Source organism: Coregonus lavaretus (assembly GCF_964263955.1).
Source record: "Coregonus lavaretus genome assembly, chromosome: 28".
Lineage (NCBI taxonomy): Eukaryota > Metazoa > Chordata > Actinopteri > Salmoniformes > Salmonidae > Coregonus > Coregonus lavaretus.
The window spans coordinates 3987832-4012681 of NC_140015.1; the positions used below are offsets into that span (position 1 = coordinate 3987832).

The following is a 24850-nucleotide window of genomic DNA, read 5'->3' on the forward strand; positions in this document are numbered from 1 at the left end:
AACTTGGTAAACTTGTAACCCCACTTTTGAGAAAATGGCCCTTGAATGTTTTGGTACACCTACTGGAGAGCTCTTCTTTGTCTACACCCATTCAGCATCGTTCACACCCTCTTAAGCCTTAGTCCCACCCATCTCTTTAAGGATTCACGTGAGGCCATGTGCTAAACATAGTGAGTAGGGTAGTGTACTAAACAACCAAAGATTTCAAGACTAAAGACTGGTTTATACTATGCCTATCGACACGTCTGTATACAGTTGTCGTCTGACATCAAACTTGTCGTTGTCGTTATGAAAAAGTATAAACACAAAAACGACAGGTTGCATGAAATCAGCAGCCTGGTGGTCCAAAATAGCATAACTGGTGTATTTTAACACCAATAAACCCATCAGTTTATTGGAGCGACTTACAGTCGTGAGTGCATACATTTCATACTTTTTTCTCCGTACTGGTCCTAATCTTCTGCCCTTGTCTCAGTTCTTCAATAATAAGGCCAAAGAGGCCCGAGATAGAGGAAGAGAGAGAAAGACAGAGAAATAGAGAGAGGTGGATAGAGGTAAAAAGACAGCGAGAGATAAAGAAAGATAGAGAGGATGCAGAAAAGCTAATCCATGCTTTTGTCACTTCTAGATTAGATTAGACTACTGCAATGCCCTACTCTCCGGCTACCCGCAAAAAGTACTAAATAAACTTCAGTTAGTGCTAAATATGGCTGCTAGAATCTTGACTAGAACCCCAAAAAAGTATCATATTACTCCAGTGCCATCCTCTCTACACTGGCTTCCTGTTAAGGGCTGATTTCAAGGTTTTAGTGCTAACCTACAAAGCATTACATGGAATTGCTCCTACCTATCTCTATGATTTGGTCCTGCCATACATACCTACACGTACGCTATGGTCACAAGATGCAGGCCTCCTTATTGTCCCTAGAATTTCTACGCAAACAGCTGGTGGCAGGGCCTTCTCCTATAGAGCTCAATCTTTATGGAATAGTCTGCCTATCCATGTCCTATGATTGAGTGTAGTCTGGCCCAGGGGTGCGAAGATGAACGGCAAGGCACTGGAGTGATGAACCGCCCTTCCTGTCTCTGCCTGGATGGCTCCCCTCTTTCCACTGGGATTCTCTGCCTCTGACACTTTTACAGGTGGCTGAGTCACTGGCTTACTATAGAATGAAACATTTCTTTGAAGGATTTGAATGACCTCTGACCTCTGTTCTGACTTTCCCGTGGGGCCTGATCACCCTCACTAGAAAGCCTACAAACATTGGGTGACATTTAAATGTAATCGGTGAACACTAATGATTAGGAAGAAGTTTATTATTTAGCAATAGTCGTATATGAGATTTGGACCATGACAAGGACAGGGCGAGAGCGCTAGCCCTGAATGAGGGACACCTGTTGCTAGTCAATTTTACTATTCCTTGAATTACATTTTAGTCATTTAGCAGACGCTCTTATCCAGAGCGAATTACAGGAGCAATTAGGGTTAAGTGCCTTGCTCATGGGCACAGACAGATTTTTCACCTAGTCGGCTCGGGGATTAGAACCAGCGACCTTTCGGTTACTGGCACTACGCTCTTAACCACTAAGCTACCTGCCGCCCCATTATGAGATACAATTAAGTTAAGATGTTATCAAGGGGTGTCATTCTAATTTGATTTGTTATTTTGATTTAACAGGCAGTGTTGTTAATTTATTTATTTTTTGACTGCATGAATCATGTTGTGAGCTGTGTCCAAAGGGGGAATTTCCGGTCCCCTAGTGCCTTTTGGCAAATATGCAAATTGTATTAAGAATATGAGCAGTAGTAATTAATGTGTTATGGGTTAGATGGAATATGTTATGTGCAAATGTATTAGTGGCCAGAGACAAAGTACAAAGGGGGCCTGTTTCTGAAACTACTGTGTCTCACTTAACAATGTTCTTAAGACTCTCTTCCCGGGTGAAGGCTTCTATGCGCAACCTAGCAGGAGAATCTGGGCATTGTCTGCGCCCTGGAGACTTTGTGGCGGTAAAAGGTTCCGGATCCTGTGACTCTGAGGTGTAATCGACAGTGTGATAAGGGGAGTATATTAGAACATGGTATTAAGAATAATTGGTGAAAAATAATAATTTGTCATTTAATCAATACTTTTATTTACATTTACATTTTAGTCATTTAGCAGACGCTCTTATCCAGAGCGACTTACAGTTAGTGAGTGCATACATTTTCATACTGGCCCCCCGTGGGAAACGAACCCACAACCCTGGCGTTGCAAGCACCATGCTCTACCAACTGAGCTACAAGGGACTGTATGGATTTCTTGGATCAGATATGAACTCAACTAAACTGTTATGATCTGTCCTCTCTCTCGCTCTCTCTCTAACTAACTACAGATGGTGTCTTGATGCATAGCAGGGATAATTCGGTCAAGAACGGTGTAAACCTCAAAACCCCTCTAAACCGGCTGAAGATAAGCAACAAAGGCGTTGAATACGGTCCTGGCCAGCACCACTTCTACCTGCAACCGGTGTACAGCATCCAATCGAAGCTATCAACTGCTATTTTCTCATGCATGTCTCTCGGGAGTGGGGCAGGAGTCCACGTGGAGTGGGCATGGAGAGATATCCGTTCAAATACAACATTTCTCATGTTGCTGGTTGGCAAATGGACGAGACAGAATGGGGGGTAGAGATGGTAGCTGCTCGGGTGAGACATTGAAATTGGGACATTGTCATGGGCAATCCAAGTTGAACTATGAAGATGTCTGAAGAACATAATGAAGAGACGCCAGAAGATTTGAGTGCCGGGGAAGGACGGGGTTGGTCAGCTGTGTACATAATTAATTTGGAGGTTGATGTAGGAGGTATATACACTACTAAATGTATAGTAATTTGGACTAAGAATGCATTGTGATAATGATCTGCAGTTATTCTCATGATGAGGAAGGTAATACTACATTTACATTTACGTCATTTAGCAGACGCTCTTATCCAGAGCGACTTACAAATTGGTGCATTCACCTTATAGCCAGTGGGATAACCACTTTACTAGAATTCTGGATAGTTATACTGTATGTTAATATACGTGTACATTCTGACAGTGGTAATGTGTGCTAAGTTGAGGGTTTTTCATTTTGTGTGGTAGGACCAATATGAATCACTATGAATTGTCATTCTAACTTTAGTTGGAATAATTAATTTGGTTTTGGTTTATAAGATGACTGAGTAATTTAAGTAAATCATTAGTATATATTAGTAACTAAAGATGTTGAAACTATTTTCAGCATGCCCTGTTAATGCTTATACAATCGCTACCAGGAGACAGGCCAGTACATCAGGAGACGTGGAGGAGGCCGTAGGAGGGCAACAACCCAGCAGCAGGACCGCTACCTCCGCCTTTGTGCAAGGAGGAGCAGGAGGAGCACTGCCAGAGCCCTGCAAAATGACCTCCAGCAGGCCACAAATGTGCAGGTGTCTGCTCAAACGGTCAGAAACAGACTCCATGAGGGTGGTATGAGGGCCCGACATCCACAGGTGGGGGTTGTGCTTACAGCCCAACACCGTGCAGGACGTTTGGCATTTGCCAGAGAACACCAAGATTGGCAAATTTGCCACTGGCGCCCTGTGCTCTTCACAGATGAAAGCAGGTTCACACTGAGCACGTGACAGACGTGACAGAGTCTGGAGACGCCGTGGAGAACGTTCTGCTGCCTGCAACATCCTCCAGCATGACCGGTTGAACTTGGAGTTTATTAAAGTTACCTCACTAACTCCTTAAACCTGATTTGTAGGATACCCCTCTGTTCTTTCCTTGGGTTGCAAACTGGAAGCTACTCTTGCAGAGCAATGGAACTCAATCAAAGTGGAGAGTAGACTTGAGCATGGACAACAACATTCAGTAAAGCCAATGCTTTGGTCTGTAGTATCGTCGACATTACTATCGAGAGTAGTTTGCTTTGCAGTGGCATGACACACAAGTACTTAAGAGTTCGATCCAACCAGCCAGGGCAGAGTAGACCACATGTGCTTTTTATTTTCAGTTCAGAGACAGAGGCCACTTCCAAAAACAAGAGAGAGAGAAGGAGATGGGGAAATGAAGGGGAGAAGAGGAAAGCGTAGGGAGAGGAGGAAGGGGTAAGAGGAAGGAATAAGAGGGTTACTAATAAGGGGAATTTGAGAAACGGAAGCCCTCATGAAGCAGACAGATAGAGAGTTGAGACAACTGGAGATGGCATGAAGGGGAAATGAAAGAACAGACAGAGAGAGAGAGAGAGAGAGAGAGAGAGAGAGAGAGAGAGAGAGAGAGAGAGAGAGAGAGAGAGAGAGAGAGAGAGAGAGAGAGAGAGGAACAGATAAAGAAGACAACGTGTTGGTAGTGGCACACTGTCCAGGTGTGTGAGCAAGTAAGCATTTCACTGTAAGGTCTACACCTGTCGTATTCGGCGCATGTGGCAAATAACATTTGATTTGATTTGAGTGAGTGATTGAGTTAAAGAGAGAATGTCTCGTCTCAGTGGGGGGATGCAATGCGACTCGACTTGACCTTTGATCCTATGTGATGTTCAGATGCACCTGTGTGTGTGTGTTTAACCTATTTAACATACCAGCATAACGTCTGACTGTAACAAGATGCAATGCTACACATCCTTAAGGGTACTGTCACAGAGCGTGAGTAAAGCAGAGTGTGAGTGAGGCAGGTTGATACACCCTGACGAAGGCCTATGCTGAAACGCGTCATCGAACACGCCATAACAATAAAGGCATTTTAATTATATGAAGATTTTCTTCGTCCTCCTTGTTTTGTTATATTTTCTTTGGCAAACACTTTCCATAAAAATAAAGACTTTTTAATTTAAGAGAGACAGAGGCAAAGAGAGAGACAGAGAAAGTGGGAGTACAGGAATGGTTGAGAGGGAGAGTGGGCAGTGGCAGTTAGTTTTGTTTGCGTTTGAGTCAAGCCTCAAGGTAAACACTGGAAAGTAATTAATTCCACACAATACTGTTATCAATGTGATGGCGTCACTATTCTAATAAGCATAGGAATGCTGATAGTATGTTTGAGCATCTAATAATTAACAGGGGGCAAAGTCCCCCAAAACTCCCCGGTCACTAGGCGACCAGGCAGTGTGTGTGTATATTATGTAGGCAAAATTCTGAGCTCTGTAACTGTCAACCAGCCAGTCAGTCATTGCTGCACATTGAGGTAATTTCCAGGAGTGAAACTCCCCAGTGTTCCCACAGACAGGCAGTTAACACAGTAGAGGCCAGGGTAGGAGAGCACTGCACTGCTGGGGTAGAAGTAGGTAGAGAAATTGGAGATATAGGTAGAAGGTGGAGGAGGTAGAGCAGGGGGGGGGGGGTTTCCCTGACTCTCTGAATGTTGGTAGAAGCAGAGGAGGAAACGGAAAACTCCAACCGCAACAAACAGAAAGAGAGAGAGAGCGAGAGAAATGCCACTTCTCTCAGATGAAAGACAAGAAGCAGATGAAAGACAAAAAGAGAAGGCCTTTATTCTAGGGCTGTGGTGGTCATGACATCTTGTCAGCCGGTTATTGTCATGCAATCATCACCTTAGAAAGCATTTTCCATTTTGTTGTGTTAGGCTTTGAAACAATATCCACAACGACCATGTTTCCCACTCAGTTTCAACCTGTTGTTGAACTTCTTTCTTCAAATTGATCAATCACAGTGAGGGGAGTTTTAAAAGCACATACTGTTTTGATGATAAGTGTTTGATGTGATTTTAGATTGCATTTGAATTGATGTCAGTGTAGTTAAAGGGACAAGAGTCCTGAGTACCAGGCCATTAGTGACTTGATGATCATTAGCGAGTTGGGTACTACCAATGCATGTCCAGAGGGCATAAGAGGAGATTACCGGTCACATAGAATTTTACTGTGGTCATGACTGCTGGTTTGGCGGTAATACAGTCACCGCAACAGCCCTACTTTCACCCAATTGTGGCTCACGGAGGTCATGCTAACACTTTGCATCATACTTTGACTAAAAGATTCAACTTAAGCCACTGAATTGGTTCCTCAACATGTATTAATTGTGGTTCAGAACTTTCAATGGACATGAAGTCTTGGAATGAAACAGAGAGAGGAACTGATCCAAGCCCTAAAGGAAGAGGAGAGAGGGAGCTGGACAATGTTGTCAGGGTGTTTCAAGTGACACTAGACAGACATGCTCCCCTCCCAAAGGATGTCGGCGGCAGGGTTTCCGTTAGTTAGATAAAAAAAGTATATCAATAAAGCTGTTGCCGGCAAAAATGGCGTGGAGAAAAGAAATCCCAATGCAAATGTATGCTTTTTATTAATTGATGGAAAAAGCAGTCGATGGAAATACATTTGACCGGTAAAGCTGATTAGTCTATAGGTTAATTTGCCTAATTTAGTGGAATTAAATTGGCCTGTGTGTATTTTCATTAGTCAGCATACAGAGCATATTTTGAGTGAGATTTCTCCTGCACCTCCTCAGCTGGTACACAATTAAAAAGAGCTACTATTTTTATTTCTCAACTAGTAATTGAAGCGCGCCTACCATTCACCATTCAAGTGCAGGCAACAGGCTATCAGCGCGTCACCCACCACTTTACAATGTGAGCTGGAGGCAGTATGCATTTAGAAAACATACTTAATTGTTTGAAACCTGAATGTTTTATTTCATATTATGAGGCATCTCTTACCTTGCTTCAAATTAGCCTATAGGCAAAATCCAACCATGAAAATGTGGATGCAATTGAATAGGCAGCGTGTGAGTTTAAAGTTTGGGCAAGCTTACAATTTATCCTACCACTTTTACCGTTCTGAGTTCCAGTTCTGATTTTCATATGCAGATTTTCATGGAACAGCTTCATTTCATTAATGTTTTCGTTTCTTAAAAACATGACAAAAATCAAAAAAGTCAACTAACGAAAGATCACTAGCTTCTGCCATATGGACACATTGATACACCGTGATCCATTGGCGGCTATAGAAATGAGCACATGGAACTCATAGCCAATACATCAGTAGGCCTATAACTTTCATTTCTCTTTCACACCGAGGATTGGTGATTATCAAGGGGGAGATTGGAAGATATTTCAAATAGCTTACTGTGAGGAGCTATAGTTTTAATATAGTATAATTCGCAATGATGTTAAAAAAGAACTTCCCTACAATTCCATGCAGCAGGCCAGGTACTGCGCACGCCCTCCCTCAACATGATCAGGACAGAGATATACTCATGGAGCATTCCAAACAAAAGACAATGAAAACATTTACAAATCTCAGAAATGATGAAATAAACCAAAACTTGTTTCTCACAAGTCTAGCAGGTTGTGAACTCCGCAAACAATGTTTCCACTCCGAGAATTACAACGGTAAATGACTGTAATTGATACATGCACTAAGAGAAATGTATGTAACCAAATTACAGGGATTAATGGTACATTTACTACTGGTGACATATGTAATGGGGAATTGATTTGGCGGGTGATTTGTCTATATCTTCACCACACACCCCTCCCTTCTTCTTGTCTCAACATTTTTAATGATATTCAAGACACATTATCTTCACACACAATAATCAGCTAGGCCTATTGCCACGCGCGCTGCCCAAATTGCGGGCTTCCCAAATAGTCATAGGCCTACGAGCTATTTTTTTTAAAGAAGCTAATAATCCTCGATTCCTCTGTGGCCAAGTCACGCTTTCTGGTGAACTATTTTGAATGATTTTAATTATTTATATATAGACAGGAGTAATTATATAATTTTGGCTAATGTATTTCCATTGACTTCCCTATTGGACCCACCGCTATGCCATTACTCTCCTGTTCTATTGGTTTTCATATCAATGTTATTTTGTTGTCCAGAAGCCAAAGGCACAATCCTAGTCATATTAGTAGCACATCCTAGTTGTTGCATCTTTAGAGTCCCCCTCTTTCTACATTTCTAACAGAGATTTTCATCTCTGTCCCATATGGAACAGCTATCAGGTGCGCTGTTTAGAATGGTGTTTTCCCAGGTGCGCTGTTTAGAATGGTGTTTTCCCGCTAATTGCATTTTGGCAAATGTTTGAAAATTACGTTTTATTGGCTGCTTCATTAAATGAGTTACATGTTCTGTTAAGGAGCATTACCATAATCTAAATGTGATTTCTGTCATTCTGTGTACACCCTAATGGGTTATGCCTGTACATTTCTCAAATGAACGGTAAATTTGAATCTTCCGGCGCCACATTTTCCTAACGGAAACCCTGGTCTGAGGATGTGTTAGGGAACGATGCACACACACACACACAGCACTCTCACCTCCACAGGGATGTCCCAGGTGAGTCTCTGAGGAGGCAGTAAGGAGAGCTCCACCTCTCCCTTACAGTGGCCGTCCTCTGTGTAACCCAGTTGGAAGGCATCTGTGGCCAGGGTAAACTGAGGACAGACAGAGAGCTGCCGTTACACACACTTAAAAGCCGACTCGCAAAGTTCAGAGTTTAGAACACACAGAAACTTTATCTGCCAAGAACGAATAACAAATATGTTTATCACTTCCCATATGGATAATAACTGGAACATCCTGAACTTGGCTAACCTCTTTTTAACCACAGGCACTTTTAGCCACATATCTGGCCATATGTAGTCTACCTCACACGTACACTAACATCTGCAAGATCAGATTATTCTAAATAAAACCAAGCGCTTTATCTCCATTGAGGACAGGTTATTTGGGCTGTCATGGGGAATTCCCCCATCCTTTTAACCTCTTATCTCCAGCACCATACTAGTGTCTACACAATGTGAAAACGGCACATTTCTATGTTCTGTAGCTAAAAATATCAGAAGAAAAGGTCCTAAAAAAGTGCCATTTGATTATGCCTATGTTTGACAGATAGACACACACACCTCCCACAGGTGTGCCACTGTTGGGGCGTCGGCCCAGGAGTGCTCTGCATTCAGCCCACTCTTCCCATTCTTGTACACCACCACAGAAAAGGACTTATCAAACCACCTGAGAGAGAGAGAGAGAGAGAGAGAGAGAGAGAGAGAGAGAGAGAGAGAGAGAGAGAGAGAGAGAGAGAGAGAGAGAGAGAGAGAGAGAGAGAGAGAGAGAGAGAGAGAGAGAGAGAGAGAGAGAGAGAGAACTAGATAAATTAGCTTAGTGCTTTTAGTTTTGAGAGTTGACCACACACTATCAAAGCAGAAATATATATCCTGTGGCGTACAGCAGGTCAGCCACCAGGGGGAGACTCGATGGAGTATACATCACGAGGCGGTGGCTCCATCTGCTGGACGTGCCAGGTCTCGAACGGGCTCTCCGGACAGGACTAATTGGGGCTGATTGGGAGCTGGTGAGTAATTAAGGGCGGATTGTTCACCAGCTGTGCAAGGCCCATAAAGCTGCCAGAAGGGCAGCACATGGGAGAGGACTGGGGGAAGTAAGGTAACGTCTGTGTAGTTGGAGACGGTATCCTGGAGAGGATCTCATGGGGGAGACCTAACCTTTTCTTTTGATTATTTTATTCATAAACACCCTTGAAACCGAGCTAATCATACTCTGTTCGTGTCTGATCTGTGTAAACGTCTTGACCCAACACCCTGATCTGCCACAAGTGGTGGAGAATGTAGGCATTTTGATAACGTGGTCAGATCAGGGTTGACGTTTACACAGCATCAGCATGGACGTGTTGATAGCTCAGTTCATCCGGGCCCAACAAGCACAACGGGCGGTTCAGGAACGAACGCTGGAGGAACAGTGACTACAAAACGTCCGCCTCGTGAAGGAAGTCAGGAAGCTGCAAGGAGGAGCGTCTCCTGAATCCCATCCCAACCAGTTTTTAATCAAGCTAACGGAAGACGATCACATTTGTACGTTTGAACGTCCGAAGTGGGCAAGTCTGCTGGCCCCGTTCCTCTCTGGAGGCATATTGGGACCTGAACAATGAACAGGCGGCTAACTACGACATACTCAAACGGGAGATACTCAGCCGCTACGGGTACAGCCTGGCCCATCGGGCTCAACGGTTCCAGGGCTGGAGGTTCGTACCCGACGCCTCCCACCGAGCTCAGATGAGTGACCTTCTGCGCGTCACCAGGGCATGGCTCCTAACCGACATATCCACCCTCTCCCTCCTCGACAAAGTGGTCCTGGATCGCTTCGTACGGGCGCTACCCCATGACATGAAGAGGGCAGAGAGCCTATGCGCGCCCCAGACCTTGGAGGGCCTCCTGGAAGCAGTGGAGATGCATCAGAACACTCAGACCCCACTGAGGGGGAGCCGGGACGAGAGTCGGCGACCTGTGCGAGGGAACGGAAGGACAACCCCACAGCGGTTTACCCCGAACCGACAGTCGGCAGGGCCAAGGGACCGCAAACCCATGGAGAGATGGCTGGGGAAGGGCCGACCTGCCACCGACGACCCCAGGTAGATGGAGACCAACGGAGGTGTTTTGAGTGTGGCGCCCAGGGGCACATTGCCTGGAATTGCCCTGCTCGAGAGGAGTCGATGTCATCAGCTAGCACCGGAGGCCAGGTTGGTCATGCCGTGAACTATGTCACCTCCTGTTGGGCGCACCGTGAATCAACGGCACCCATGGTCCCGGTGAAGGTTGATGGACATGACACGGAAGCCCTATTAGACTCCGGAAGCATGGTTACGCTCGTAACCACGAGCCTGCTGAACCAGGAGACCGAACGGGATAGGGAGATGTCCATTTCCTGTGTTCACAGTGACACAAAGCGGTATCCCGCTGTATGGACCAACATCGTGACACCACAAGGGAGCTGCCAGCTGATGGTGGGTGCAGTACCAGAGCTGCCGGTACCTATCCTAGTGGGATGGGATTGTCCGCTGTTCGCAGCCCTATGGGGGCATGAGTTGAAAAAAAGATACGAGCCGGCCGAAGAAGAGAGCGGGGATGACCCCTCGCCTGTGCGGCCAGGACGCAACCGGTTAACCCACCTGACTCTACGGGTCCGGAGTCGGAGGGGGAGCCGGAACCCGAACCCCCTGGGGAACCACTGGAGGAGGAGCCCAGCCTCCCCCTTCTTGATTTCGAGGGGCCAGTCGAGACCCCCGTTGGGGGCCAACTGAGGGGACAATTCGGGACGGCCCACTGGGAGGTTCCGAATTTGAAAGCTACCGCAGCCCAAGTGATAGCGGTGGATGGACAGCTACTTCCGGGGGTGAGTGACTGGCGGGCGATACCCCCATTTCCAAATTAATTTGTATCAGGTGTCGCGCCAACAGGGGGAACTTTGAGAGGTATTGTTGCTGCCACAACGGTACGTAGGAACCGTTCTTCAGCTGGCCCACACCCACCTGTTGGGGGCACACCTGGGAATGGAGAAGACCCGGAAACGGGTCGCCGCCCGGTTCCACTGGCCCGGGATGAGGAGGGCCGTGGAAGACTACTGTCGCAGCTGCCCGGAGTGTCAACTCACTGCCCCAAAAGCACACTTCCGAAAGCCTCTGGTCCCCCTGCCGATCATCGGGGTGCCCTTTGAACGCGTCGCCATGGACATAGTGTGACCCCTGGTAAAGACTGCACGAGGACACAGGTACATCTTGGTAATAGTAGACTAGTAGCCAGGGGAAAAGACACAAATGATCGGGTCACCAGGTGGTTCTTGTCCCTTCAATGCTTCTCTTTTTCTGTTGTGCACAGGTCAGGGGCGAAGCATGGAAACGCGGATGCCCTATCGAGAAGGGAAACAGACTTTGCACTGAGGGCGGATTGCTCACGAGCTGTGCAAGGCCCATAAAGCTGCCAGAAAGGCAGCACAGGAGAGAGGACTGGGGGCAGTAAGGTAACTTCCGTGTAGTTGGAGACTGTATCCTGGAGAGGATCTCATGGTGGAGACCTAACCTTTTCTTTTGATTATTTTATTAATAAACACCCTTGAAACCGAGCTAATCATACTCTGTCCGTGTCTGATCTGTGTAAACGTCTTGACCCAACACCCTGATCTGTCACAATCCCCAGACCACCCACCACTGTCCTGGTCCAGCCAAAACATCAGACTAATACAGTGGGGAAAAAAAGTATTTAGTCAGCCACCAATTGTGCAAGTTCTCCCACTTAAAAAGATGAGAGGCCTGTAATTTTCATCATAGGTACACGTCAACTATGACAGACAAAATGAGAGAAAAAAATCCAGAAAATCACATTGTAGGATTTTTAATGAATTTATTTGCAAATTATGGTGGAAAATAAGTATTTGGTCAATAACAAAAGTTTCTCAATACTTTATTATATACCCTTTGTTGGCAATGACACAGGTCAAACGTTTTCTGTAAGTCTTCACAAGGTTTTCACACACTGTTGCTGGTATTTTGGCCCATTCCTCCATGCAGATCTCCTCTAGAGCAGTGATGTTTTGGGGCTGTCGCTGGGCAACACGGACTTTGTTTGGGATCATTGTCATGCTGAAAGACCCAGCCACGTTTCATCATCAATGCCCTTGCTGATGGAAGGAGGTTTTCACTCAAAATCTCACGATACATGGCCCCATTCTTTCCTTTACACGGATCAGTCGTCCTGGTCCCTTTGCAGAAAAACAGCCCCAAAGCATGATGTTTCCACCCCCATGCTTCACAGTAGGTATGGTGTTCTTTGGATGCAACTCAGCATTCTTTGTCCTCCAAACACGACGAGTTGAGTTTTTACCAAAAAGTTATATTTTGGTTACATCTGACCATATGACATTCTCCCAACCCTCTTCTGGATCATCCAAATGCACTCTAGCAAACTTCAGACGGGCCTGGACATGTACTGGCTTAAGCAGGGGGACACATCTGGCACTGCAGGATTTGAGTCCCTGGCGGCGTAGTGTGTTACTGATGGTAGGCTTTGTTACTTTGGTCCCAGCTCTCTGCAGGTCATTCACTAGGTCCCCCCGTGTGGTTCTGGGATTTTTGCTCACCGTTCTTGTGATCATTTTGACCCCACGGGGTGAGATCTTGCGTGGAGCCCCAGATCGAGGGAGATTATCAGTGGTCTTGTATGTCTTCCATTTCCTAATAATTGCTCCCACAGTTGATTTCTTCCAACCAAGCTGCTTACCTATTGCAGATTCAGTCTTCCCAGCCTGGTGCAGGTCTACAATTTTGTTTCTGGGACAAACCCCATCCAAATCACATGGTCTTGGCCATAGTGGAGTTTGGAGTGTGACTGTTTGAGGTTGTGGACAGGTGTCTTTTATACTGATAAGTTCAAACAGGTGCCATTAATACAGGTAAAGAGTGGAGGACAGAGGAGCCTCTTAAAGAAGAAGTTAAAGGTCTGTGAGAGCCAGAAATCTTGCTTGTTTGTAGGTGACCAAATACTTATTTTCCACCATAATTTGCAAATAAATTCATTAAAAATCCTACAATGTGATTTTCTGGAAAAAAAATTCTCAATTTGTCTGTCATAGTTGACGTGTACCTATGATGAAAATTACAGGCCTCTCATCTTTTTAAGTGGGAGAACTTGCACAATTGGTGGCTGACTAAATACCTTTTTCCCCCACTGTATTTACTCATTATTCATCAATCTAATTGAGAGTTCAATACTGTATTGTATTGTTTGAGAGTGCCATACAGACAGGAAACCACTGGAACTTAGACACAGATGTGAAGCACTTGATTTGGAGGGGGAGAAGAGGGTGTACAAGAGGAACTTGGGCCTGATGTTGATGATTCTAAACAACCAGAACCATGTCCCTGGATAGGATATATCCGTCAATTACTTCACTTAAGCAACTGGTGCTATTGGACATTTGCTGCTAATTCAATCAGGTTGTCATACCATGTTTGTGTGTGTGTGCAGGCCTACAGTACAGCACGTGTGAAAGGAAGAGAGGATTAAATGGACCAGATGAAGACTCCATCTGTTCACAATTCAACTCAATCTAGATACCGGTAGACTACGATAGAGCTGAAGAGCAGATGTCCTTCACTAACAGCTAAGCCGCATCCCAAATGGCACCCTATTCCCTATATGGTGCACTACTTTTGACCAGAGCCCTATGGGCCCAGGCCCTGGTCAAAAGTAGCGCACTACAGTATATAAGGAATAGGGTGCCATTTGGTACGCAGCCCTAGTACCAGACCCCCCTGTAGAAGTGAGATGGATTGAATGTTCTCTTGTTGCGTGGAAACTGGGAAAGGCAGAGTTGGACACTCTATTAACTGGTTCTAATTCACTCCCTAGCCCTTCCCGTTGGCCCTATCCTGTCAATGTTCACAGATCTGTAAGGTGTTAGGTAGAAGCTCGACCACGATTATACATTTCTACAAAATAAAAGCTTATTTTAATGCGCCTGCACCACACAGTCACACACCTGTCGTAACATTTTCCGTGGAGGAGGGACTTGGCGTAGCGGTCCAGGTTTCCCACTGGGTCTTCTCCCATCATGCCTTGCTCCTCATCGTCCAGGGTGACAAAGAAGGCGGCCCTCTCGATGCAGTCCAGCGAGTGCTTGTTCACCCCTGAGCTGAAGTACTGCTTTCTTACGGTCCACCACGGCACCCTGGGACAAACCCCATCCAAATCACACCAAACTTTATTTAAAAAGGTAGACTCAACAAAGTCTACTGTACTTTTTACTTACAGAAATACATTAATATCAACAGCAACCAAATCTGGCAAGAATCTGCCATTGTTACTAAACATATGGGAATATGTTCCCCTTCTCTAACCCACTCACTGCAGAACAGTATGTATAGTGATAATGTAACTGTAGAATACTTGACAGTAGTGTGAAAGTGATCCCATGGGACATGCCAGGACAAAACACTCCATGACCAGACTAATTCAACCTTGTGGTTGCAAATGTTTCTTGCTCAACAGCTGAACCCTATTAGCTGTCATCATGACGAGCTGAGGATTGACTAGAGACACAATGGTGAGGACAAGGGTGTGCTGCTAACACAACCACGTCCCCAGGAAAGAATGTGTTTATTTACTGTGTGTAAAGTTCTACAAAAACAGACAGGAGTACCAGGGTGTACCAATAATTGTGATATGAACAGAGTCGTTTTATGTGTCTGCGAGTGTGAGAGAGAGAGAGTGTCCTACTCATGATTATTATTCCTACTTACCACAACCAAAGCCCGGAAAAGCACTGTTGGTATACATAGACCATAACTGATCGATGGAAGCTCTACTTGTCTGTGGTATCCTGCAGACCTGGGTTCAAATACTATTAGAAATAATTTCAAATACTTTAGTTGTGCTTGATTGAGCGTGCTTGGCTCAATGGACCAATACAATAGTCCCGAAAACGAAAACGCTGTCCACCTGGCACTCCAGGCTGGCTAGAGTGAACGGTCAAAGTATTTGAAAGATTTCAAATCATATTTGAACCCATGTCTGTTATCCTGCAGTGCTATCCTTGTCTGATCTCTCAAGCCAAAGTCTGCAAATCTACAGCTGTCTCAGGCATAATGAACATCAGCTCCGTAGGGCCATCTATTAGCCATACATCAGATCATGCAAAACTCTACACTTTCATATTTAGGGGGAAGTCCGGGTTGTAAAAATGCAGAGAACTGTATTTGCAGTGGGTACATACACCTATGTGTACAGGCGCTCACGCACACACACACCCCTCTTCCCCCCACCACTAGACACCTGTCTCCAGCAGTCAGTGCTCCCAGCCTGTCCTCTCCAGGTCCGGGGAGTGAGGGGTCATCTAGGATCCTCTGGATCTGGTACTCTATCTCTCTAGGGGAGAGGAGACGCCCCGCCTTGTAGACCCACAGCCTGAAGTAGCGCCCCCGGTGGTAGACTGCCACAAATTCACTGTCCTGCCAGTGCTGCAGCACGTCTGGAGAGGAGACACACGTCGAGAGAGAGACCGAGACAGAGTGAGCGCGCGAGTTGGTTAGTGGCTGATGCAGAACTCTACTTATACCGTTGTCTCATTTCCTTGTCAATGCTATCAAATAAAGATTCCAAAACAGACTTTCTTGCCACTCAGTCTCTTTTGTTTGTGTGTGTGTGTGTGTTTATTACCCGTCTCCTCTCCTGGAGTGCGAGTAGTGTTGAACATCCTTTCACACTGAGCTGCACACAGAGGGATGACTGTACCTGGAACACGACTCTGAGTGAGAGAGAGAGAGAGAGAAAAGAGAGAAAAACGGTTTGGTAGTTACAGTATCTTCACATTGTTTAACCTCAAATGCCATTAATTTCATCCATGACAATTTGGAATTTAAGAATGAGAGAGAGAGATAGAGCAAGAGAGAGAAAGAGAGAGAGAAAGAGAGAGGAAGTGGAATATTCATTGACGACAGTCAGAGGCAGAGTTCCGCAAAAAAAGACCATATCAGCAGAAAAATTCTACAGAACTCGGTTAAAGATCCTTCAAATGACACTTTCACACAGCTGCTTCGATGAAATAGCCAGCTAATATGAGTAGATACACGAAAACAACCCATGTTCAACTTCAGTATCCTTCATGAAGTAGGAATTGAGGAAAGGAGGACAATGAGGAATTAGAAGAAAAGAGTGTTTAACAAAGTTGGCTGGCTATTATTAATTTATTTATTTGACATTTTGCAGGATGAACTCTTGAGATTTATGATCTATTATTATTTATATATATATATATTTGTTTTAATTATTATCTAACTAATAACTTAGTGCTCCAGTTTGGTAAGATACTGTAGAATTCATGTCACAGATGTCAACAACACATAAGATTATGGATATACTGACAAGATACATGTTTCTCAGCCCAATGGGAGTCGTTTTCCACAAAGCGGCACGCCGGGCTTTCTAGCTCCTTTCTTTAGATTGGTGGATACATCTCATTATTGTAATACTTTTTTGAATATTCGATGAGGTTGTTGATGTCAACCAACTGTATTCAATGGAGAGAGATGTTATGTTCATGCTATGAATATGCATAGCCATCGAGACAAGTCTGGTATAAAGTGTTTTTTCTCAAAAGTTGCCGGGATGTCACGTGTCCTACTTATATCAGTACACTTGTAACAACTTAAGCATTACGAAACTTCTATTAGATCAAATAAACCTAATGTAGCAAATATGTCATACATTTTTCCTTTGACCAAATTTGAAACTCTCATTGACCTCCATACAAAAACTCCTTGCTTGGTGGGCGAAACAATGAAAGAGCGCCACCTGCTGGAGGGAGACCGATTTTGCACCAAGTTGGGCCTCGCTCTTCCTCTCTGACAACACCCACCCACACCCACATCTACAAACTGACAAAATGTTGTAAATGACAGTAAGACAGAATCTGGTTTGAAGAGCCACAGGCTTGAAGAACCACACCTGGAATGGGGAGATTCCTTTTCCATAAACCTCTTCACTGGCCTATATTCTCTGTGACCTTTACCCCACTGACTCACCCAAGACGGTTGCCTAATATGAATTTGATTCATACAATAACAATATACGTCCCAAATGGCACCCTATTCCCTATTAGGTGCACTACTACTATAGGTCACTACAGGGCCCATAAGGCTCTGGTCAAAAGTAGCGGACTATATAGAGAACAGGGTGGCATTTTGGACAAACCCTTTATGAATGACTATTATTTCCCATAGTGACGTCAGTTCTATTCATATAAACTATGTCTGCAGCAACAGCAGTCCAATACAGACAGTTAGGGGAATCTCACTACTATTCCAGTGGGTTCCTTGGATCGTTAACTTGATCAATTACTCATTGAATAATAGCGTGCATAACCAGGTCAGCTCAGTACAGCTTGGCTCGGATTAGTAGTGAGAAAAGGGTGTAGCTCTGTACTGGTGGTGGTGTAGTGCAGTGTGTCCTAGTACTAGTAGCAGCACTCACAGGTTTGAGCTGCTCAGTGTTGACCTTGCGTCGGTAGAGCAGCAGAGCAGTGATGGTGTTGCCGGCCCTCGCTGCCTGGATGGGCGTGGGAGTCACATACAGAAAGTCCTAGTGGACAAGAGGGGAGGGGTCAGAGATGGAGGTGAGAGAGAGAAAAATAATTAGAAAGAGAGTGAGAGACAGAGGGCGAGACAGAAACAAACAGAGACAGGTAAGGACATGTGGCACTAGAGAAGGTTTCCGGGGGCAACATTCCCAGCATTTCTGGTAGTCGAGGAAATTCCTGCCCCAGCACCGTCTCTGGAATGTCACAATAAGCCAATAGAGAGGGACAGGGGAGGGAGAGGGCGCTATAGGGTTTTGGGAGGGTTGGAAGGAGAAAGGTAAGAGTGAAGGTCTGATAACTGAAGGCATGAAGGAGGGAAGGAGATTGGTATATGTTGCGGGAGAGAGTAGAGAGTGTATCACATAGACAGTATAACAGTACATTTAAAGTGTACACAGAGTACACCAAACATTAGGAACACCTTCCTAATATTGAGTTGCATGCGCACCCCTCCCCCCTTTTGCCCTCAGAACAGGGATTCTGGCCCATGTTGACTCCAATGCTTCCCACAGTTGTCAAGTTAGATGGATGTCCTTTGGGTGGTGGACCATACTTGATACACATGGGAAACCGCTTTGCATGAAAAACCCAGCAGTGTTGCAGTTCTTGACAAAACCGGTGTGCCTGGCACCTACTACCATACCTCTTTCAAAGGCACTTGCCATTTTTGTCTTGCCCATTCACCCTCTGAATGGCACACATACAGGTCTCATTTGTCTCAAGGCTTAAAAATCCTTCTTTAACCTGTCTCCTCCCCTTCAACTACACTGATTGAAGTGGATTTAACAAGTGACATCAATAAGGGATCATAGCTTTCACCTGGATTCACCTGGTTAGTCTATATCATGGAAAGAGCAGGTGTTCTTAATGTTTTGTATACCCAGTGTATATCTATAGTGTATCGTGGGAAGAGCAGTACCATGCCATAGTAGTTGCTGTTGACCATGATGGGGCCTCGTCCTCTCAGGTAGATGTACTCCTCCCACCAGTCACTCACCTGACAGACAGAGAGAGAGAGAGAGTGCGAGAGAGAGAGCGAGAGATTAGAAGTGAAATCTTTACACGACAACAACTATGAGCCTAAGTGAGTGAGCGAACTGTGTGCGTGTGCGTGTGTGTGAACAAACAAACAGTGTGTGTGCAGCAGTGAGTCTACTCACATAGTTGGTAGCCCACAGAGCTTTGAGCTTGAGATAGCGCTGCAGCCTGTTCCCCAGACTGTTCTCAAACTGAGCCGCCAACACAGTCATCCGCTCGAACTCTGGACTGCTCAGCAATGGACGCACAGACTCCAGGTACTACGTGAGAGAGACACACACCTCGGTTCAAAGCAGTGTCTTAACAAAACGTATAGCACCTTAGCAAAACGTTCTGCAACGGAAACCGTTAAAATAAACAAGAGTTTATTGGAAAACTTCCGCTAGGTCCCGAAAAAATAAATGTCTAGAAACAAGATTCTCTGGTCTGATGAAACCAAGATTGAACTCTTTGGCCTGAATGCCAAGCGTCACATCTGGAGGAAACCTGGCACCATCCCTACGGTGAAGCATGGTGTTGGCAGCATCTTGCTGTGGGGATGTTTTTCAGCGGCAGGGACTGGGAGACTAGTCAGGATCGAGGCAAAGATGAACGGAGCAAAGTACAGAGAGATCCTTGATGAAAACCTGCTCCAGAGCGCTCAGGACCTCAGACTGGGGTGAAGGTTCACCTTCCAACAGGACAACGACCCTAAGCACACAGCCAAGACAATGCAGGAGTGGCTTCGGGACAAGTCTCTGAATGTCCTTGAGTGGCCCAGCCAGGGCCCGGACTTGAACCCGATCGAATATCTCTGAGAGACCTGAAAATAGCTGTGCAGCAACGCTCCCCATCCAACCTGACAAAGCTTGAGAGGATCTGCAGAGAAGAATGGGAGAAACTCCCCAAATACAGGTGTGCCAAGCTTGTAGCGTCATACCCAAGAAGACTTGATGCTGTAATCGCTGCCAAAGGTGCTTCAGCAAAGTACTGAGTAAAGGGTCTGAATACTTATGTAAATTGATATTTCCATTATTTTGGAAAAATAAATGTGGAAAAAATTCTAAAAACCTCTTTTTGCTTTGTCATTATGTGATATTGTGTGTAGACTGATGGATTTTTTTTTACATCCATTTTAGAATAAGGCTGTAACATAACAAAATGTGGAAAAGGTCAAGGGGTCTGAATACTTTCCGAAGGCACTGTATGTGTAGGGTACAGAGATGAGGTAGTCATTCAAAAATCATGTTAACCACTATTATTGCACACAGAGAGTCGATGCAACTTATTATGTGACTTGTTAAGCACATTTTTCTCCTGAACTTATTTAGGCATGCCATAACAAATGGTTTAAATACTTATTGACTCAAGGCATTTTAGCTTTTCATTTTTAATGAATATATATATTTTTTAATCACCTTTGACATTATGGGGTATTGTGTGTAGATCAGTGACAAAATCTCAATTTAGTCCATTTTAAATTCAGGCTGTAACACAACAAAATTAGGAAAAAGTCAAGGGGTGTGAATACTTTCTGAAGGCACTGCATCTCCGCCACTAGGGTGAACTGGACACTCTTAGATTGGTTATGCATTTGGGGGAAGCTGATCCTGGATCGGTGCACACTCACCCTCTCCAGTGTGTCTTTGATGGGCGGGACGGGCAGGCAAGGTAGAGAGGTCTGATAGCTGTACAGGAGAGGCTTCCTGCCAGACAGCAGACGCACCAGGGTCTGAGAGAGAGGGAACATAAATTAATCTACTAACACTTCAATCACAGTACAACCAAATATTTGTATAACTAAACCAAGATAGACCACAGCCTGTCGTTTCCAATGGGAACAAATAAGTCATAGTGGGCAGAACAAGCAAGGAGGTGGGCAGAGCCAAGCACGACCTAGCGAGATCCTATTTGCCCGTTCTAGCACGTATCTGCATATTTCCATTAGGGAACGCCTACTCTGAAGTGTGTGTGTGCAATAACTCAATTAGCCTTTGCACTACCATATTTGGTAGTGAGTGGAAACACAAACCAGATGCTTAACATTTATACCTCCAGTGAAATATTTGTCTCATTGTTCTATCTGTGGTCCAACTGCAGCTACCTCTCCTGTTAATGCTTTTGCCACTGCCTGTACTATTGCCACAACAAATACCATTACCAGCAATTACAATACCACTATTAATCCATCCATCCATTTACTACAGAAAAACGAACAAGTGCTAGAGTGAGAAGTACAAAGAGTGTTTCCTCATTAAGGTTTCCACCGTCTCTGGCATAGCATACATACCACCCAGACTTTGGTGGTGGTGGAGATGCGTCCGTGCTGCTCGAACATCCAGCGGTGGTAGGAGAGCAGCAGTTTGAGACAGAACCTCAGGGTCAGGATGAGAGATAGCCACAGCAGGGTACTGAACACCAGCACTGACAGCATGGTCTGGCCCTGGGCACTCAGAGACAGACTACTGGTAGGTGGGGGGGGGGGGGGGAGAGAGAGAGAGAGAGAATACATCAAATTAACACATGATAGTAGTAGACTGGTTGTCAGTATGGTTGTAGGTCTGTGAGAGGCTAAGAAATCATCACTGGATAAAAGAAAAAGTAATATGGGGACCTCTATTGGTCAAATGTAGAAGATTAGAGCCCTGTACTGGCAGGAATTTTAAGAACGAGCCCTACCCATGTCAGCCAGTTATTGTCATGAAAAAGACTGCCAGTGTCACGGTAATTGACCGTTAATTAACATAATCACATTTAGCATCTCCAAGCCTCCATGCATACAAGCCACTGATGCACGCCTTTGGAACATCTACATTTAAAAAAAAGTATAATAAATCAATTTAATATACCCCATCACAATAAATCCATTATTTATTTTAGTCAGGTCTAAAGAAACATGATATTAAGAAAATGTATTTCAGAAGAAAATAATATTTGTTGGCCTTCTGTATGTTATCTGGCTATGCTCCATGCCATAGGCTGTAGGCTTGTTCATTTAGCTGACAAGATATGCTTAGAAGTCCCATGCCATTCTTTTATATTATATGATGCTATATGCTAGATTTAGAGTTATTTGGAAACTTTAATTATGAATGATACAAACCTTAGAATGTCTTAGAAATCAAAAGATATATGGGCTGCATGATGCGACTATAGGCTATTTTTGATTTGAGAAAGTCGCAAAAATGCTTGCTCTCAGTTCCTTGCTTCAGGCTGCACAGTGTTTCTCTCATCAAGTGATCATATTTCACCCATCAGACTATTCTCAATTGAATCTTGTCTTTACAAATATATAAAATGTGTTTCTATTTAGAATGGCCCATTATTAAATGGCAGGAACAGGGGCAGGGGAAGAAATACTTCACACACACACTTCACATTTACTCATTGAACGCAATGAATGTTATCATGGGAGGAGAAAGGGAGGAGTGCGCAGGAATGTGAGTATACATAAATGGTAAAGTGAGTCAGCCATGACTATAGTCAGCTAAGCCCAGGATGTAGCTTTAATAAGAGGATAGGTCATGTGTAGTATAACACTAATTATAAACTGGGTGGTTTGAGTCCTGAATGCTGATTGTCTGAAAGCCATGGTATATCAGACCTTACACCACAGGTATGACAAAACATGTATTTTTACTGTTCTAATTATGTTGGTAACCAGTTTATAATAGCAATAAGGCGATTGCGTCATGCCTAAGAACAGCCCTTAGCCGTGGTATATTGGCCATATACCAAACCCCCTCGTGCCTTATTGCTTAATTGTCTTCCTCTTTTATTTGACTCTCTGACTTGCTAGTTAACATTATCTGTAGTTGGTCAGTCAGTCAGTCAGTCAGTCAACGTGTATAGCATCTACTACACAAAGTAACTATCCCCCCTCCCTCTCACACGCTCTCCCTCCCCCTACTTGCCTCTCTCTTCCTCCTCTTCCTCCCTAGGACAGTGTATGATGTAGTTACCTCACAGGGAGAGGTAATGAGTGATGTAGCTAGTTACCTGACGGGCAGGTGCTCCTGGATTTTGGCAATGAGGCCCATGGAGGGGTCAGAGCGCGTGTACATGGTGGCCAGGATCGCTATGACAACAAACAGCCAGGAGGAAGGGCTGGCAGGGTACACCCCTTTGATCACCCTGTTCTGTCATCACAGAAGAAGAGCACAGTATGAATATACTGTACATAGAATATGAAATGGTAGGACTGGTAGAAAATATACAGGTAAAGGTCAGTGTACAGGATCCTTAAAGACCAGTAGAAAAACATAGTGTCAGTATATAGGATGAATTGGATATTGTTACCTGAGGAAGAGTAAAGAAAGTAGTAAATATGAATAAGGGTGAAATAGCGAAGAACCCATAGAGAAGGTGTTATACTATATATTGATATGAATATACCAGACAGACATACATAATTACTGGCACCCCTGACTGGCATTACACAAACAATAATTAAAAAAATATAAAACAATATGATTATAGAGATAAACTCAAAATACCAACATGTGAGAAATACTGTCCTTTATCAATGTTTCAATGGAACCAACCAAAATCATACAATTATTTAATACAAAATAAATGTCACCAAAATCAAGGTTTCATAATTATTGGCACTCCTCATTTAGTACTAAGTGCAACCACCTCTGGCAAGGATAACAGCATGGAGTCTTTTCCTGTAATGTTTGGAGGGATTTTGGACCATTCCTCTGTGCAGATCCTTTCAAGATCCTTCACATTCTTGGGTTTGCGCTTATCAACTGCCCTCCTCAACTCAGCCCACATATTTTCGAATGGGTTGAGGTCTGGCGACTGAGATGGCAGAACATTGATTTTGTTGTCACACAACCATTTCTGTGTGGATCTTGAGGTATGTTTTGGGTCATTGTTTTGTTGGAAAGTCCACCTACGGCCAAGTCCCAGCCTTCAGGCAGAGGCAACCAGATTGTCAGCCAAAATTGCCTGATACTTGGTGGAATTCATTATGCCATCAATCTTAACCAGTGCCCCTGGACCTCTGGAATTCTCTCCTTGTATGCATCTCTGTTTCGACGGCAAACATGCCGATGCTGTATCTGACCAAAACATTCAATTTTGGTCTCATCTGACCAGAGCACCTTCTTCCAGTCATAATTTAAATGACGTTTGGCAAACTCCAAGCGCTTGCGTCTGTGTCTTGGGGTCAGAAAGGGCTTTCTTCTGGCAACCCTTCCAAAGAGCCTGTGGTTGTGGAGGTGGCGTCTGATGGTGCTTTTTGAAACCGAGACGCCACCAAGGCCTGCAATTCTTTCACAGTGATTCTTGGAGATTTTGTTGCTTCTCTCACCATCCTCCTCCCTATCCTGGGAGGCAAAATGCATTTGCATCCTCTACCCGTGAGGTTTTCAACTGTTCCATATCTTTTTAATTATTGCCTTGACAGTGCTCAGTGGTATATTCAATCATTTGTGGATCTTCTTGTAGCCATTACCAGATTTATGAAGGTCTATAACCATCTGTCTCTTTTGAACTGCCAGTTCTTTTGTTTTCTTCATGGTGTTGGTGACAAAGGGATATTGCATGCGTGTTACCTCGTTTTTATACCCTAGTGAAACAGGAAGTGATGAAATGGCTCAATATAGTTCCTTAAGACTTTGATAAACTTCAATAAGTGGAATTTAATGCCTGGTTTAATTTTGGTAGATGTTATTTACATTAATCTTTAAGGGTGCCATTAATTGTGAAACCTTGATTTGGAGGACTTTGATTTTTTATTAAATCAATTAATGATTTTGCTGGGTTCCATTGGAACATTAATATAGTACAGTATTTCTCACATGTTGGTACTTTGAGTTTCTCTCCATAATTATATTGTTTATAAATTTTTAAGTATTGTTTGTGCATTGCCAGTCAGGGGTCCCAGTCAATTTGGAGCCCACTATCAATCGATCGATAGATAGACTGGTGTAGAGGAAGATGTG

At 44.3% G+C, this 24850-nt stretch overlaps 1 protein-coding gene across 1 annotated transcript in view; it reads right to left on the minus strand.

Moving 5' to 3' along the window:
* Positions 1 to 24850, minus strand: part of LOC311104535 (carnitine O-palmitoyltransferase 1, liver isoform-like) — a 55711-nt gene that overhangs the window by 18953 nt on the left and 11908 nt on the right. Inside the window, exons 3-13 of the mRNA XM_084146398.1 lie at positions 22896 to 23035; positions 21187 to 21361; positions 20527 to 20628; positions 19040 to 19177; positions 18799 to 18876; positions 17774 to 17881; positions 15962 to 16049; positions 15578 to 15773; positions 14286 to 14474; positions 8864 to 8969; positions 8276 to 8392 (exon numbers count right to left, since the gene is read on the minus strand). Coding sequence (XP_084002524.1) covers positions 8276 to 8392; positions 8864 to 8969; positions 14286 to 14474; positions 15578 to 15773; positions 15962 to 16049; positions 17774 to 17881; positions 18799 to 18876; positions 19040 to 19177; positions 20527 to 20628; positions 21187 to 21361; positions 22896 to 23035 — 1437 coding nt within the window. The remainder of the gene's footprint in view (positions 1 to 8275; positions 8393 to 8863; positions 8970 to 14285; positions 14475 to 15577; positions 15774 to 15961; positions 16050 to 17773; positions 17882 to 18798; positions 18877 to 19039; positions 19178 to 20526; positions 20629 to 21186; positions 21362 to 22895; positions 23036 to 24850) is intronic.